At 41.5% G+C, this 15,940-nt stretch overlaps 1 protein-coding gene across 3 annotated transcripts in view; it reads right to left on the bottom strand.

The window, feature by feature from the left end:
- Positions 1 to 492: 492 nt before the first annotated feature.
- LOC122554454 (cytosolic phospholipase A2-like) overlaps positions 493 to 15,940 on the bottom strand; it is a 134,492-nt gene continuing 119,044 nt past the window's right edge. For all 3 annotated transcript variants that reach the window (XM_043699514.1, XM_043699515.1, XM_043699513.1), the window contains 4 exons: positions 13,242 to 13,426; positions 7,890 to 8,085; positions 4,694 to 4,851; positions 493 to 3,132 (listed from right to left, as the gene is read on the bottom strand). In XM_043699514.1, coding sequence (XP_043555449.1) covers positions 2,959 to 3,132; positions 4,694 to 4,851; positions 7,890 to 8,085; positions 13,242 to 13,426 — 713 coding nt within the window. In that variant the 3' untranslated portion in view covers positions 493 to 2,958. The remainder of the gene's footprint in view (positions 3,133 to 4,693; positions 4,852 to 7,889; positions 8,086 to 13,241; positions 13,427 to 15,940) is intronic.

Genomic DNA, 15,940 nt, shown 5'->3' with positions numbered 1-15,940 from the left:
TTTTGATAAAAACTCATTGACCTGAAATATTAACTCTGCTTCTCTCTGCAGATCCTGCCTGAGCACTTGCAGCTTTGTGTTTTTATTTCTCTTAATGATCTTTGTTCTAAGGAAGGCAAACCAGTTTCTCCATATAATTGAAAGAAATCTCTTTAGGGCTTTCTTGCAGGCCCAGAATTGAATACAGTACACCCACTTGAAGCCTAATCAGTGTTATTTAAGAGTTTAAGCATAATCTCCTTGCTTTTGATTAATAAAGCTAAGGATCCCATTTACCCTTTTTGGAATTTGTTCTCCCACCTTCAAAGTTTTTTAATGCAAAATTCTCAATTCTTCCCACAACCCTTTAGAACCACACCATTGACTTTATAGTGCCTCTCACTAGCCGTCCTACTAAAACATATCAGTTCATATTCCCTTTGTTAAATTTCATCTGCCATGAGTCTGGCTGTATCATTAATCTCTCTATATCACATTGGGGATAGGAAAACCTTACACCCTTTTCACAAATCAGACTTTTTAAAGAGCAGGACCTCTCACCCAACACCGAATCCATTTGAAATATTCAAATCAGACCCTATAGCAGTCAGAGGAGTTCAATTATGATTTTGATGGCGAAGTGTGTGAAATAAAATGCAGTTTCTTGGTGTTGGTTGCCTACTTGGAAAAGTTACGCTTTTGCTTTAAAAAGATTTTTGTTGAATCAGGTGGAGTTGCTGAACTGCCCTGACACCGTTTCCATCCCTAGCTCTGAGTTCTTTCTGAGCAGACCTCACATACGGGCGCAGTTGCAAACGGATTCACCAAACTGGTAAATGCAGGGAGTGCCCCCTTGGCAGCCACCGCCCACTTAAAAATTTAGCTGTGACATTAGCCTGAAAATAATTCAATGACATGGCCTTGGGGCAGGTCCACCAGATGAGAAAGAGAAAAACAATTGGGCTTTTAATCCTCCAAATGTGTATAATGCATGTTATCAAAAGTCATATGGATTAAGATGATTTATAAACAGAGAATAGTGTGGTCTCCAAGGACTATAAAATAGAAACTGGCTCTCAAAACCTTGCCTTATTGGAATTTCAAAATAAATGTGGCAACAGATTATAGTTTTACCCAAAGTGTCATGAATGCAAAAGGTACCAACATATCACGCAGCTGGAATTTTGGTAAAGAGACTGATGATTCTGATTGCTCTGGTTGTTATATTTCAAACCCCACAAACACGCCTCACTTGCTTGGCCACACCGAGTTTTCCTCATTCTCGCTGTGTGCCGCGAGGTGGAATATCTGGCCTAAGCAGCTTCTTTCCCTTTATGGCAGGAAGGAAATCACTGACACTGTCCCAAACTCAATTGATTCCCATGTTTCCTCAGCACTGACAGAGTAAAAGCGTGCAGCTCAGTCTGAAGGAAGTGATAGTGGAGGACTCAGGAGAGGGAAATCGTACTAATAAAGAGATCCACGTTGACGATGACTTCCACTGACCAGAAAGTTGTATGTTTGGCCATTTTCCAAAATCTCAGCCATAAATACAATTTTCTGAAGAATTCATTTGCCAGTTTTACATTTAGGTAATCAAGAAATGACACATATAATGCAAAAGTAAAGCTAAGCTGTGGTGCTCTGTTGGGGCAGGGTATTATTCAGCTGACTTGGTGCAATCAATGTAAAGTGGAATGTTGGAAGCTAAACCACATCATTCCTGGTATTATGGAAAAGGAGCGAAAATGGAGCATGCTGTCTCCTCCCAAAAAATCTGGTCTAGATGTGACATAGGGAACCACCATCTTTTTAAAGTGGTGTCAGGGAACATACTATTCAATTTGATGTTTCAATAGAATTCCAACTGAGGCCAGCCAATTTAACACATTGTAGGGCAATATAATAGAAACTGGCTCTCAAAACCTTGTCTTGTTGGAATTTTAACAATAAATGTGGCAATAGATTATTGTTTTACCCAAAGCGTCATTTATGCAAATGGTTACCAATATATCACACAGTTGGAAGTTTCGGTAAAGAGACTGATGATTCTGATAATTCTGCTTGTTATATTTCAAACCCCACAAACACGTCTCACTTGGCCACATTGAGTTTTCTATATTATCATTGTATGCCATGAACGGGAGCTCTTTATACTTGGTTTGGATATCTATCTAAATAAACACAGAATCCATTTGTCCTCTTGCTAGATTTATTAGTGGACGACCTGAATGAAGAAATGCTAATGAGACATTCTCAGTGTAAAACCAGCAAGTCTTGTGTTTGCAAGAAGCTACACTGTCCTTAAGACATAAAAGATCAGGTGTGATAAAGAAATTCTACAGGACTAGTTGATGACACTATTTTTTATCTAAAATCAGAATGCAAAGTGACTATTATCACTCACTTTGAGTTACAGATCCCAAAAAGAAACATGTTTTGAAAGTTAACTTTAATTTCTGTCCCTCAGCAATCTGCAGTATATGATAAGATTTAATTTATAATTGTAATCATTATTGACTTCCTGATCCTCAGGCAAGTAATTGTTGGAACTTAGCTACAAAGTGGACTGGGAAAAGAAGAACCAATAATATTGTCATCACCATGTTCTGCTTAGTCCACATTTATCAATTCAGACCAGCACTGGTTGAGAGCCAAGGTATGACCCCTCCCCTAGATAGATGGGAAAACAAAGAATGCGTGAAAAGGAAGTGGGTTTTAACCATGACAATAGAATCTTCCATTTGGTGTACTCTATCTTTCACAGCTTGTCCATTATGTTATTATCATCACTGTTGTTTTTAAGTAGGATTCTGCTCTTTTGTTTTGTTATTATTTTGATACGCTGATTGCGGTCAGGGTATTACGTAAGATCCAATGTGTAGTCCAATCCAAGGAGTAAATATTGTGGACTTGGGTAGTTAAGATTTGACTGCCAGTCTCTGGAAATGCCAGTCTCCTCCTGTGGCAGTGCTGCTGCTAAATTGGTTTATGTTGTTCCTCTGCAGCATGTCGCTTCCTCCTGGACTGCAGCCCATCAAAACTAAGTGACTTTTTCAATCTTCTGTATTCTACGTCACTGAGGGATACAGAGCAGCGAGATGGATTCTGTCGTCTGTACTTAATGCTCTCGATTATGGCATCTTTAATCAACTGTTCGGAAGAGGAGATAAATACTTCAGTCTTTTAAATGCTTGGCAACGACGATGTAATTGATTAGATATTGAAACGTAACAGATCTAATTAAGCAGTCAGTTTTTACTTGATCAGTAAAGTGGACATGTCCATTGTGAGGGGTAAGTGTTGTGGGCATTGATGAATATTATTTTACCACAGTGTTACTTGCAGAATTCTGACATTAAGTATAAACAGCAGCTAATATTTAACACTGCATTTGTGGCTAATGCCGATATTAGCTAAAACAATGTGCACTTATGTGTAAAACTGGAGTGTTACAATAAACTCGTATCCAGAGGCAAGACATGTTTATCAAATCGTAGGTATGTTATAAATGAACTAAATACCTTTCACTATTACCGGGAACCAGTCAACAGGAAATCTGTTCATTTAGATAAGATCTGAGATAAAAAAGGCTGTTCTGGATCAGTTGTAGTGGCTATTTATTTATAACAAAGGCTTTCACTAAGCATTAAATATGCAGGCATCCGAAATACAGTCCCACTTGATTTCAGCATTAAAAAAGACATGCTTGACCATGTATTCATCTCCTTACAGAAAGCATTACAAAATATAACTATATTTTTAAATCCAAAATGTCTGTTGGCAATCTCTTCCTGTTCCAATGCCTTTTCCTGTGACTGTGCTGCATATGCATCTGCACTTGTGTGTGTGGACCAGAGTGGCCAGGTTTAACAGTAGTGTCATATCTCCTGCACTGGGAACACACACACTGAATATTTCCATTAGCACTTGTCACATCAGAATGTTGCCTCTGAACACTTTGTCAAGTCATCTTTGCACCTATTATCTAAGGCTCAATATTGATCTGTACATTATTAAGAATTTAAACAAAATCTCATTTTGTGTTGTCACGATTTTTGAATTTGCTTTTTGTGTCAATATTTGCCATTAAATGCTCTATCAATTTATCCCATTCTATTTAGATATGCAGATGTATCTCTTAAGTGGCTTTGAAATTTGATCTCAATTTTGTTGCTACATGGTTTATCAATATTCAATGTCACATGTTCTTCCAATGCCAATGATGAATTTATGAGTACAACATGAAAACATTTGTGGGTCAGGAAAAGGCTATGGAGCTGGAGTGTGACACTTCATTTCTGATTCATCCTCTTCTCTGCTTCTCTCTCATCATTTCTCTCTTCAGGATTGCATCGCATTATTTCTTGAACCCATTTGTATTTCTGCTTTAATAACCTTCCTTCAACTTAATACATCATCCCTTATTGGATCTTCTCTATTAACTTAAGTGCCTGATATCTGGAATCCCTAATGTTAGTTTCCTTTGTATATTCAAGTGTTTTAATATAATTGCTACATTGGGAACAAGAGGACCAAATATATTGAGATTTATTGCAAATTATCCTGTGTTTTTATGATGACTGATATAAAACAGGGCTTCAGAGCGTAATGCACACAGATTGTTTATCTCTACAACAAAGATGTCCTACAGAAAATTTTAATTTGCCATGAAAAATTAGACCTTTGGTCAAACATGTGGTTTCAAACATACCTCAATATTGTTAAGCGTGTTGAACTCCATTAGGTCATGAAGCAGTGTAAATGCCTTATTGGAATATTGGAAGTTGAAAGTAGAATATGGGGAATCAGCATCATCAAAGATGTCAAAGTCCACATTCTCCATTTCTTTCTCGCTCTCTCTTTTAACACCTTTAGCAAAGAGAAGGTTTGTTTCAGTACAGCAGTCAGTATTAGCACTTTACTTCCCATGATCTATTTTCATCTACTCTCTTTTTCTAAGGCATTAATTGATGCCAGGATGAAGTCACCCTGGTGCTACTGCCATCTAATCCCTGTTCAAATAGTCAAACATTCTAATGACTTTAAAGTCATTCAGTGACTTTAAACATTATCTCCATTTCTCCATCTACATATGCTCTCTGACCTGCTGAGTATTTATAACATTTTCTGTTTATATTTCAAACTTTCCTTGGTGTATGGATAGGCAGTGAATGACAACACAATATTTGCCAATGGAAACCATCCACTCATTGAAATCGAGAATAGGAGCAGGAGTAGGCTATTCAGCCCTTCGAACCTGCACCACCATTCAAAATGATCAGGGCTAATCATCCAACTCAGCACCTTTTTCCCACTATCTCCCTTAACCCTTTCGTCTTTAGCTGTGAGAATAATATCAAACTCCTTCTTGGAAATATTCAATGTTTTGGCCTCAACTGTTTTCTGCATCAGAGAATTCCACAGGGACACCGTACAGCAGGTGAAGAATTTCTCCTCATCTTCATCTTAAATGGCCTATCCCATGTCCTTAGCTCTGCACTCCCCAATCATTGGGAACATCATACTCACCTGACGTCTCCACTGAAGCACCTTCTAGAGGAAGGTAACAGGACAGTGATGTATAGGTGGAACAATGGCTGACACACTCCTAGTTCTAGTATGCTAAGACTGATATGAGATAATAGTTGATGTACTGGTGATTTGCCATTGTCACGCTATGATACATAGGTTAGCTCTTGTAATGCAAAGACGAGGCATGGATCTTGTAATTCAGGTGATGCACCAACATGTATTAGCATACATGGTATCTATGAACATTTATTACAATCACAGGCAGTTGTGTATCTGTGCTTAAGCTAAGTAATTCTTATGTGCTGTAACCTGCTTCACTCAGTGTGTCATGCTTCAAGAGAACAGAGCTCAGTAAGATGGGTACTGTGAGCTTTGTACCATTTGGTCACATGCCATAATATAAAGATGATATCATGAGTATGTCCCTACAAGGTATTCTGCATATCTGTTGGAAGATGTAACCCAACAAAGGCCAATACAGGGGACCCACAGCTATTGCTGCCCTAATTGAAATCAACTCTTTTGAAAGGATTGGAGACTGAACCTGTGGCTTTCCTGATCTCAGGATCACACACAGCTGTTCATTGACTAAGCTTCTTAATATTTCACTCAGAACAGACTGAACTTTGGTACTTTGACTTTAACAGTTCTCAAGATTCAGACTAGTACCGTTCATTGGTGTTCAAACCAGCAAGCCCCAGCTTGTCTGCTTTTAGACAGGGAGAAATCATCAAGTTAGGCTGAGTGGAGGCTTTCTTCTTTTTTCAGACTGTTCAAGGCTGAACCAATGAACAAGCTTTAGAACGAGACAATTGTTTTGCTGATGCCACAATGACATCAATTTCAAGCCTTTAAATTTGTCTTTGAGGTTAAACAGCCAAGATTCAGGTAACTAGAAATGAACGTCTTTTCATTTTTAAGAAACAGTGAATTATTTCTTAGTGGGTTACTACCAAATGCAAGAACTATAGATGACAGATTTAATGTGTTTAATGGAAGTGAGCAAACTGTGAGCGTTTCTTTATTCATAATAGTGTCCTTTTCCAATCTTGAAATTCTTACCTTCATTGATAATGTTCATGCTTCAATAGCACATTGAGTTTCATTAGATCTTACTAGATTCAACTCTTTATTCTTTTCACATTGGAACACTCATGTGATGAGGAGCATTATAATTACTCATAATAGCAACTGTGGTGATACTTGTAAAAGTATTCACATTTGTTTGCACTGCATTAAATTCAACGTTCTACCTCAATTATACAGTTCGGCTTTTGGAGACAGTGCTGCGTTTTAAATCAGACGCTGCACATGCTTCTGGAGACAGAGAACATCACTTTATAAAAAGGTCTTTGTCCAAAGATATACTACTAGGTAGAAGCAAGTGGCCACAGGCAATAGATCTGAATGAATGGCTGGGGCCACATAATCACAAGAATTGAATGTATATAGCACTATATCACAAAACAACATTTTGAAAGTCTTTTACCAATTAATAACATTTAGACTAAAATGACTTGTTTTGGTGGGAAGTTTGATTGTCAGATTGAGCAGTGTCCACCTGGCTGCTCAGGGTACCTATATAACTATCACATTGTTAGCAATTGGAGACCCATGCCTCATGTAGGGGAAGGTCCTTGATTGGAATCAAATAAACAAATGAAACTTTACAGTAAATAAAATTGGTATAATGCTCCAATCTGTACAGCAAAGTCAACCAGCCTGGTAAAGAAGTCAAATTATTTCTAATTAAATTTTAATGTATGTTAATGACATCACAAAATTACTGGACCATGCTTTAAATTAGGATGATACAGTGGAAATGTTCACACTGAGAGAATTTAGCCCAAGTGTAGTGTAAGGATTGGTAATGACATTTTATTTTACATCTCAATCAGTATCCAGACTTCTTCTGTTTTTAGTAAAGCTAAGGGTCATGACAAAAGCAAAAGGACCACAAGAAGCATACTCAGTGCTCGCTGTTAAAAGTACGACAAAGTCCCCTTTCCAGCTTCACTTGTAAGTGCCTAAAGAAGAGAATAACCATACAGAGTAGAAAACCCATCGTTCAGTTCTTGTAGTGAATCAGAGGCAGAGTGGATTATGAGGAGTTACAATGGTGGGGCGGGGAGTTTCCTCCATCATGCCTCATATTAGTTAGTGTATACATAGCCGTTCAGCGACAGAAGAATAAGGCTTTGCAAGGTTGTCCTTTATGCTGAAACAAAAGTGTGGTATTCAATGTCCAGGCTTCAAGACATAGGATCCATGGGCAAGAGGTCAGAAAATTGAAAAAAGTAGTTGATTTCTGTATGGATTCGGATGCAGACAGTTCAGAAAGGTCATTTTCTGTCAAGCTCTGATAAATTTCTTACCTGGTGCCTTATAATGCCTAAAGTTGATGTTTGCCAGTACAAAGTGGATGATGGTCGGACAGTCCTTCTCTGTCATTGGGTTTTTAGGTTTGAAGACGTAACACTCTTTTAATCCTTCTCGGTCAAAAACCTTGGTGTCAATCTTAGGAAATGGCAGATTGTTCATTCTTGCCCACTTCTCTGCAAGGAGGAGCTCCTGTCAAATTACACAGATCAAAGCTGAGGTTTCCTCTGAGCAGTTTGTTGAATGAGGCTGCTAAATCCCACAAAGTTTATCTTTCAAATTAGATTAGATTAGATTACTTACAGTGTGGAAACAGGCCCTTCGACCCAACAAGTCCACAGTGACCCTCCAAAGAGCAACCCACCCAGACCCATTACCCTACATTTACCCCTTCACCTAACACTATGGGCAATTTAGCATGGCCAATTCACCTAACTTGCACATCTTTGGACTGTGGGAGGAAAACGGAGCACCCACGCAGACACAGGGAGAATGTGCAAACTCCACACAGACAGTTGCCCGAGAATTGAACCCGGGTCTCTGCCGCTGTGAGGCAGCATGCTAACCACTGTGCCACCGTGCTGCCATGGCAGCATTCTACCAACGTAAAGACCATACACATCCATATTAAAGCTTCTTAAAAAAATAGTTTTTTTAAACTGGTCCCCTTTCTATTTGCACAGTGGTAGTTGTTGCCAACTTGGCCAGTAGAGCTGCTGATGTGTCATTGCTACAGGCCTTCCTATTGCCTGGCAAACTTGAGGGTCTGTCTGATGCCCTTAATTGAACAGTGAGCATGCTCTCTGGCCAATCCAACATAAATCACTGGCAAGTGATTATTCCCGTAAAGGTTCAAGGATTGGGAACTGCATTTCTTCCTAACATCAAGTTGCTACTCCCATGTCCATTCCTAAAATCACTTGGATCATGCAACTAGCTGCTACACTGCATTTTGCTGGAGGAGTAATCTTCTTGTAATGCAATGTCTGTTTGCTGTACGGTCAATCATGAGATTGTAGATTCTTGTAAATTAAAACCATGATTCTGCCCCATGACCAACTCACTGACTGTCACAATGGAGTTAATATTCACTTCAAATAAATAAACAGAATCTATAGTAAGACTTACAATTTTTGAGTCGGAGACTAAATGGAGTTTTACTTTTATCCTGCCTCTACCTCATTGACTTTTCACTTCAGATTAGCTTCCCTACAGTGTGGAAACAGGCCCTTCGGCCCAACCAGTCCACACTGACCCTCTGAAGAGTAACCCACCCAGACCCATTTCCCTCTGACTAAAGCACCTAACACTATGGGCAATTTAGCCTGGCCAATACACCTAACCTGCACATCTTTGTGACTGTGAGAGGAAATGGAGCAGCCAGAGGAAACCCACGCAGACACAGGGAGAATGTGCAAACTCCACATAGACAGTCACTCAAGTCTGGAATTGAACCTGGGTCCTTGGCGCTGTGAGGCAGCAGTGCTAACCACTGAGCCACCGTGCTGCCCTTCACTTCAGTGAAGAGAAAGCAGGAAGAAATAGAAACGAAAAAGCTTCAACTTGTAGCAGATCAGAAGGAAGGCAGAGGCTAGATTCTTAAAGGGGTTGGAGCAACATGGGCTGTGCTGAGATTTGAGGCACAATCAGGCGAGAAGTTGGGCAAGGCAGATCTCAACACTGGGAGCACCTTACACCATCTTTTATGCTCTTCACAAATGGCAAAATGAGTTTCTTGTTAGGCAACAGAGAGTTACCAATGAAGGTGAACACTGCTTGTGAAAACACCTTATTTGACAGGTCAACTTGTCTTGTTAATATTCAGCTTTCCATCTTCCCAAACTTGCCAACCAAGTTCGATGTCGAGAAAACGCATCATAGAGAGCAAGCATATACCTGGTGAATTCAGCTTGCCTCTTGCTCCAAACAACCTCCATGTTGGAAATTCGGCACCGACATCTCAGGACATGCGCTTTGGTCATTAGTCACAAACACTCCACATCCATCGACATTGTCATCTGATATGTGCCAACCTCTAAGAAACGTCATGGTGTATCTCTGATCCATTTCTGCACTTCAATGCTGCATCTTGGGCTGTACTGGCAATGGTCACTGTTATGGTGCAAGCAAGGATACTGCATTCAGGAGCACACACCCAGCTCAGGCTGCATTTCCAGCCTCTCTCTCATTGCAATAGCACTCACTCACTGTGGGTTGGCCTGGATTCCCATAGAAACTCTGTTATGCCTCATCTTGGATTTCTGCACATTGTCCCCCTCAGCTAGAGATATGAGGGTCATATCATTTGTCTTCCCTTTCTATTTAACAAAGACACAAAGAAAGGAAGTTCATCGTGGTGGTCAGCAGACCTCAGTCAAGTCAAAGGGGATGGCCTTTACTCAGGGCGTCCCACCACAATCAGGCAGGCGAAAGTGAGGACAGCAGATGCTGGAGATTAGCGTCGAGAGTGTGGTGCTGGAAAAGCACAGCAGGTCAGGCAGCATCCGAGGAGCAGAAAAATCGACATTTCAGGCAAAAGCCCTTCATCAGGAATGAAGGCAATCATAATCAGCTTACTGCAATCAGCCAAAGGCAGCGTTTGGAAACACTCAGTCAGCCACCTGGGTTGGTCAGAATCAAGGTGCTCTCCACATAAAGGGGCGAGGAGCTAATGTTGGGCAGCCCACCACCCGCCTGGAGTCTTGCTGACCCACTGCAGACTGTTTCCTTCCTGGACACAGACAGTGGCAGGTATTAAAGGATTGAAAGTGGGTTGCACAGCTGTAGGTGGGGCAGTGTCCTGAGTAAGTAGGCAGGTGAGAGGGCCTGGAGGGTTAGTGGTGCTGGGGGTTAGGTTGGCTGATGGTGAAGTGGGGGAACATATTACCATCAGTGAGGCAAGATATTACTGCCATTAATAAGCTTGGTAGAGCATGAGTCTTGGTGGGAGATGGATACAGTAGCAGAGACAGAGTGTGAGGAATTGGAGACAAGATGATGACACTTGAATGAATGAATAAATGATGTTTTATTTATTATCATGTTTCTAGGGAGCTACACTGAAAAGTTATTCTAGTGCCACAATCCGGCACCATTTTGAGTTACAAGTAGAATAAAAGAAAGGACTTAAGTGTAGTTCAACTTCATTGGCTGGGTTCCCAAACATGGTTCCAGGATTTCTGTAGGGTTCCTGCTCTGGGCCCTCCAAAGTTAAGAGACCCCGCTCTAGGCCCTCCACAGTCACGAGCCCTCAGTCAGGGCCTAGTGCAGTTAAGAACTCCCCGCTCTGGGCCTACTGCAGTCAAGAGCCCCCATTCCGGGTCTACCTCAGCCAGGAGTCCCGCTCTGGGCCTACCACAGTCAAGAGTCACCCGCTACTGCAGCCAGGAGCCTCGCTCTGGGCCAACCGCGGTAAGAGCCCCTGCTCCGGGCCTACCACAGTCAAGATCACACGCTATAGGCCCACTACAGTCAGGAGGCCCCGCTCCAGGCCCAACACAACCAGGAGCCCCCATTCTGGGCCCACCACAGCCAGGAGGCCCCTCTCCTGGCCTACCGCAGCCAGGAGTCCCCACTCCGGGTCTACTGCAGCCAGGAGTCCCTGCTCCAGGCCTACCGCAGCCAGAGGTCCCCTCTGCGGGCCTACTACAGCCAGGAGTCCCCGCTCCAGGCCTACAGCAGCCAGGAGTCCCCGCTCCAGGCCTACTGCAGCCAGGATTCCCTGCTCCGGGTCTACTGCAGCCAGGAGTCCCCGTTCCGAGTCTACCGCAGCCCGGGGTCCCCATTCCAGGCATACCGCAGCCAGGAGTCCTTGCTCCGGGCCTACTGCAGTCAGGAGTACCTGCTCCAGGCCTATTGCAGTCAAGAAGCGCCTCTCTGGGCCTACCGCAGCCAGGAGTCCCTGCTCCGGGCACAGAAACTGCCGCAGTCGATGAACCACTGCCACCAGCAAGAGTCCCGCTCCAGGTTTACCATAGGCAGCAGTCCTCGCTCCGGGCCTACTGCAGCCAGGAGTCCACGGTCTGAGCGTACTGCAGTTGGGAGTCCTCACCAACACTGCTCTGGCCTCCCCATGATGTCAGGAAGATGAAAAGAGAAAGAAAGAAAAGATGAGAAAAAAATAGAGACGAAGGTAGTGGCCAGTCTGTTCCTCACTCACCAAGAGGCCATAAGCCAGAGTGGAGCCATGTATGGCTCATCCTGGTGTCGCTGCTGCTGTCACCGGAGACCTCCTCCTTTACCCACCACTGTCCAGGCTTCAAAAGAAGAGGAAACAAAGTGAAAAGAAAAGAGAAAGAACGAAAGTAAAAATAAAAGAAGGAAAATGAAGCAAGGAGATGGGAGTAGACGAGCCCCAGGTTCAGCCCTGCTACTTTGCTGCCATCTTGAATTCAATGCTGGTGGAGTGGAGACCTTTTCCCTACACAGCTGGGGATTCCTCCAAACAGCTTGGACTGTTTAAAGTGGGTGCTAACCTGGGATCAGGTTGGTATGGTCTGGTGTCGTGGCCTTCACTGCTGCTCCAAGTCTCTGTCCACACAGAGGGGTGCTAATTCCTCCCTGTCTGTCATATCCGGGGCACAAATCAGGAACTGTGCTAGACAGCTCTGAACAGCCGGGTTTTTAAAGATGGCGCTGGAGCAAAGAATACCAATGAATTCTGGGATATCTAGTATAATGAGTTGTTTGGGAATGGTGGGTGGTCTGATGTGGCCAGAATTGGATGTAACAGACAAAGGAGAGGTGCAAGTATTAATGAGGCGAGTTTGGTAACATACAGAGTTAAAACCCACTGGGCCTCTTCGAAATAATTCTATCAAATAACTGGACACAACTTGGTCTTGGCCAAACAAACTATAAGATTCATACTACTTTATAGAGGGAGGGACAAGTTATAACTGAAAGCATCATTGTAAAGGTTGAAGGACACCCTATCTACAGCAGATAAACTAGTGGGCATTTGTAATCGGGTTAGAGCAGAATAACATGCAAGCATCTGCAGTATTGCAAGCAACACCCATACCCCATCAAAGAATTGTTGGCCAAGGATAGTGACTTATCACAGGAACCACACATTGATCCCTCATAGAACCGTGCATTTGTATTCTGACTCATTCTTACACCGTTAACATTCTAAATAAATCAAACCAAACTTATAGAAAAACTATCTGAGGCAAATGTTAATGCCAAGTTTGAAGAACTGCTCTTAAAATTTTACATTAGGACTCTTTCAAAATGGATTCAAGTCCTTTCAAGTATCTTCTTAGTAGTCAGTATTGACAAAACTATTCTTAGATATTGACTCAAGTAAAGTTTTGCATTTCAAGAAGTGTCAGCTATATTTTTACCTTAAAAGGTGGGCTGGAGTCACTTGGCCTGGCAGAAAAATCGAAGGAGATGATAAGGTCAATAGCACGTTGGGGCCTCAGTATTAATGGGTAGGGGAGGTTGAAAGTGAGCCCGCTGTCCACCACATGAATTTTCTTACTTTTCACATCAAGTGGTTCATAAATCCTTTCAAATTCATCTGGGTCTGCAGGAACATTGGAGACAGAAATATTAACTCAGATATCCCAAAGAGAAAACTGCTCTGAAGTTGCCTTTCCCAGTCTTTCCCCTTATCGATTACATTGCTGGATTGCAGGAGGAAATCATTTTAATAATTATGTCAAACAATGCTAGGTTTTTGCCATAGTAAAAGCAGGCAAGAGAGATACAAATATAATAGGCTACTCAGTTCTTGAGCCTGTTCCAGCATTCAGTGAGATAGCCCTCAGACTAGTAAATAACTCCAACCATTCAGCAGACTCCGTCCTCCTTAATATTCTCGGTTAGCAAAAGCTTATGGATCATAGATTTCAAATGAGTAATTTGAGCTAGCATTTACCACTGCTGTGGAAGAAGGTTCCACCTTTCTACCACTTATTATCTGAGGATGTGATTCCTAAATCTACTCTGAATAGGCTGGCTTGAATTATAGGCTTCTATTCCTTCACATGATAACGTAAGAACATAAGAAGTAGTTGCTAGATGATGCTATGTGGTCTCTCAAACCTGCCCCACAATTACTCAGGTGATGGCTCACCTACCTCCATCCTCCAACCCTCTTTCTTGGCAGCTCCTCACAGCCCACAACTTCCCAACTTGTGAAACACTATCGGAGATCCAGCCTCCACAACTAACCTCTCGTTAATCCACATTTGAACTCCTTAATCAAAGGAGTCCTTAATTCCAAATTCCAATAATGTCCCCACAGCCGATGTTAAACTAGCAGATGTCTTTTCCCTTTCTTGAATAATCAAGACTTATTTACAAGATGTCAGAAAGAAAGATTAGCAAATCGAGTTTGAAAGGGGAATTGTGTAAAACGTTTGAAAACTCTAGTGATCCATGTGGCATTAGGACTGGACCAACATTTCTCTTTTCTATCCTGCCTTCCTCAGTGCCAGTTACATGGGTGCTGGTTGCTAACCCTACCTTCACCATGCCAGTCAATCCCCTGGGAACCAAGATAACATCTCCCCACCATGCATTCAAACAGGTTTGATGAGGATGGGAGCAGTCACAGTTTACTTTTTACTGCATATTCTCCCCAGAACCTTTTTAAACCCAGGATGCTGATATCAGGACTAACCAGATATTACGAGCTCAGCTGAGTTACTACTGAACTAGTAATATCTTAGAATGAAACCTGGCTTGATAGATCATTTTTTTTAAAAGTTTAGTTCACATGGTGGTCAGTTATTGAAACATAGTCACGTGAACTACAAAGTTTCTTTAGCAACAGAATAAAAACGTATTACACGAAAGACAAAAAACAAAATAACTATTTAGATATTGAAGGCAATTTAGAAAACTCACAACAAAACAATTTGTTTAACCTGTTTCCCAACGTTATCAATTTACAAAGCTTCAAATCCAGAGAATTTCCCCTTGATATCAAAGCTTTAAATTCTGCTTAACTGAGTCTCCCCAGTTTCCACCATGAAGTGTACAGTCTTCATTTATGAATAATCATAAAACTAAAATTCATAATTTCAAGTTTCAAATAGCCCTAAAAGCCTCCTGCTTTGGAAACTACACAAAATACAGTATGCTGAAGTGACACCGTTTTCCCTGAACTGATTTGAATTGAGGTTGATTCTGACCCCAGTCATATCTCCTCTGAATGGCCTTAAACCTTACAATCTCGGGGTTTTGTAAACTAAAATAAATTCTTAATTATGCTAAACTGAAACCAAGTTCATGGCCTTTGATGTTTACTCCACCTGCCATAAACCATCATGGTATAAACAATTCCTCCATTAACAGTACACAGGGGTCTACAGGCATGTAGGTAAAAACAAGGACTGCAGATGCTGGAAACCAGATTCTAGATTAGAGTGGTGCTGGAAAAGCACAGCAGGTCAGGCAGCATCCTTGGAGCAGGAAAATCGACGTTTCGGGCAAAAGCCCTTCATCAGGAATATTCCTGATGAAGGGCTTTTGCCCGAAACATCGATTTTCCTGCTCCTCAGATGCTGCCTGAACTGCTGTGCTTTTCCAGCACCACTCTAATCTACAGGCATATGCTTTCTGAGCAATGCCAGATTCAGATCACCGTTTCACAAGGACTGTGACCTTGGTTATATTTTAAATGAATTCTTCATTGAAAAAAAAACACTAATTTACCTGTATGTTAAAATCCACCTTCCAAAAATAACATTAAAACATATTAATTATTATATCTTCCATTACGCAGGGATTATCTCCTTCCTGGTTTATAGAACTTAACTGGGTACAAAGGGTGATTTCATACCCTGAGTCATTGAAGGAAATGGATCAGGATTTTCAGTCACTCATTATTTTTCCATCAACATTACAAAATTATTTGACATAAATACACTTGAGCTAGCAGAACGAGAAAGTCATTTTAAAAATCATACATCATTACACCAGGTCATACAATATGTTATAGAGAGTTACAAACAGGGGAGTGAAGAAACCAGCTTCTCGACACTACCCTGCTGTCAAGTAAAATGTCTTCATTTGCATTTAATGCGTCATC

This window comes from Chiloscyllium plagiosum, chromosome 11 (assembly GCF_004010195.1).
Source record: "Chiloscyllium plagiosum isolate BGI_BamShark_2017 chromosome 11, ASM401019v2, whole genome shotgun sequence".
Classification (NCBI taxonomy): domain Eukaryota; kingdom Metazoa; phylum Chordata; class Chondrichthyes; order Orectolobiformes; family Hemiscylliidae; genus Chiloscyllium; species Chiloscyllium plagiosum.
The sequence above is the reverse complement of the archived record's forward strand: the minus strand, read 5'-3'. Positions and strand labels throughout refer to the sequence as shown.